Below are 1,546 nucleotides of genomic sequence, written 5' to 3'. Positions count from 1 at the left end.
TGGCAACCATCGCCCTCCGTCCACCCCGGGACCCACATGCCCGCTAACCCTTGCCTCTTTCTGGATATCGCAGTGGCGTCTTCCTTACTTTGTCCGTGTCCCGGGCTCGCGATCTGCCTTCCGGAGCCATGTCCGAAGGAGTGGACCTGATTGACATCTACGCCGACGAGGAGTTCAATCAGGTGAGGGGTCGTGGGGAGCTTGGGAACCACCTCCGGCCACTTGCAGCGGCTCCAAGTTATGCCAGTCCTTGGGGGTTTGCCGCCTGCACAGCCTCTGCCGGGTCCCTGTAGCGCCGGCCTTCCAGTCTTCCGACCATCCGGTATGTTAGGTTCAGCCTCAGGCTTAATTAGAAAGGCTTTGCTTTAAGAGCAAATAAAAGTCGGGTTTAATGGGGTGGTGTGTGCATCAGCCTGTGGAATGCGCCGCCCCAGGAGCCAGGCGGGTGTCTGTTGTCTCAAAGACGAACCACACTCACAAACAGCATCGCGCTCCTCGGCGTTCGCAGGGCAGTGCTGCTGTCCGCTCCTTTGTGATGGGCTCCGGCTGCAGCAGGGAAATAGTGGTTAGTGCCCCCTCTCTCCCGTAAGGCAGCGCAAAGGCAGGCATAAAGATACTCTAACATTTCATTTCAGCTCCATTCAGGTTGTTTTCATCTGTGACTAGCTTGGCTCCGGTTTTAGGGAGGCATTTTGGTGTAGTACGTTTTATTGATGAATGGAATTGTTTGGGACCAACACTTAAAAAGCTAGTGTAGACCCACCTGCATACCTAAGTTGGATTTATCAGTGCTTTTATGTGACCTCAAGGAACATTATACAATGACTTTCCTTGAAACGATAATCTCATATTTATAGTAATTGGATTCTGAGCTCTTGAGGTCACATCTCAAGAATGTTGCAAAGTCTCTATTTAAAACTTCGTGTCTTGCCTGGATTGTTTCAGCACCATTCTACTTGAGTAAGCTGGTTCTTGCCATTGGCATCGTCTTACGGGTGCACATTAGGGCTTGGAGAAAGGGGGAAAGAACCAGCTAGAGAAGGAAAGTATGCTGCTTGGACTCTGGCTTGGATATGAGGCAACCGAAGAGGTTGAAATACATGCTGGGGTTTTTTTCCACTTGGCATAAATTTACATTTAAAGGCCTTTTTAAAGTATTACGCCTTTTTAACATAGAGATTTTAAAACACAAAATAAGAATGTAGTGACCTTGTACCCATTGTACAGGTTCACCAGTTACACCTTTTTTAAAACATGCTTTTTTTTTATTATTGCTTAAAGTATTACAAAGGGTATTACATATGTGTCCATTCCCCCCCCGCCCCCCCCAGACAGTCCCCTAGCCTTCCCTATCCCCCAGGGTCTTATGTCCATTGGTTATGCTTATATGCATGCATACAAGTCCACAAGTCCTTTGGTTGATCTCTTACCCCCCTACCTTCCTGCCCCCCAACCCTCCCCGGCCTTCCCGCTGCAGTTTGACAATCTGTTTGAGGCAGCTCTGCCTCTGTATCAACAGCAGAAGAGCTGCTGTGCAGAAGACACC

The 1,546-nt window shown here is 49.1% G+C and overlaps 1 protein-coding gene across 3 annotated transcripts in view; it reads left to right on the top strand.

The window, feature by feature from the left end:
* The first annotated feature begins 27 nt into the window (after positions 1 to 27).
* The window catches only part of CPSF7 (cleavage and polyadenylation specific factor 7), a 23,701-nt gene continuing 22,182 nt past the window's right edge, over positions 28 to 1,546 (top strand). For all 3 annotated transcript variants that reach the window (XM_006772745.2, XM_006772743.2, XM_015569827.1), the window contains exon 1: positions 28 to 182. In XM_006772745.2, the coding sequence (XP_006772808.1) occupies positions 129 to 182 (54 nt within the window). In that variant the 5' untranslated portion in view covers positions 28 to 128. The remainder of the gene's footprint in view (positions 183 to 1,546) is intronic.

Source organism: Myotis davidii, unplaced genomic scaffold (assembly GCF_000327345.1).
Source record: "Myotis davidii unplaced genomic scaffold, ASM32734v1 scaffold826, whole genome shotgun sequence".
Lineage (NCBI taxonomy): Eukaryota > Metazoa > Chordata > Mammalia > Chiroptera > Vespertilionidae > Myotis > Myotis davidii.
Note: the sequence above shows the minus strand (reverse complement) of the source record. Positions and strands in the feature narration are given on the sequence as shown.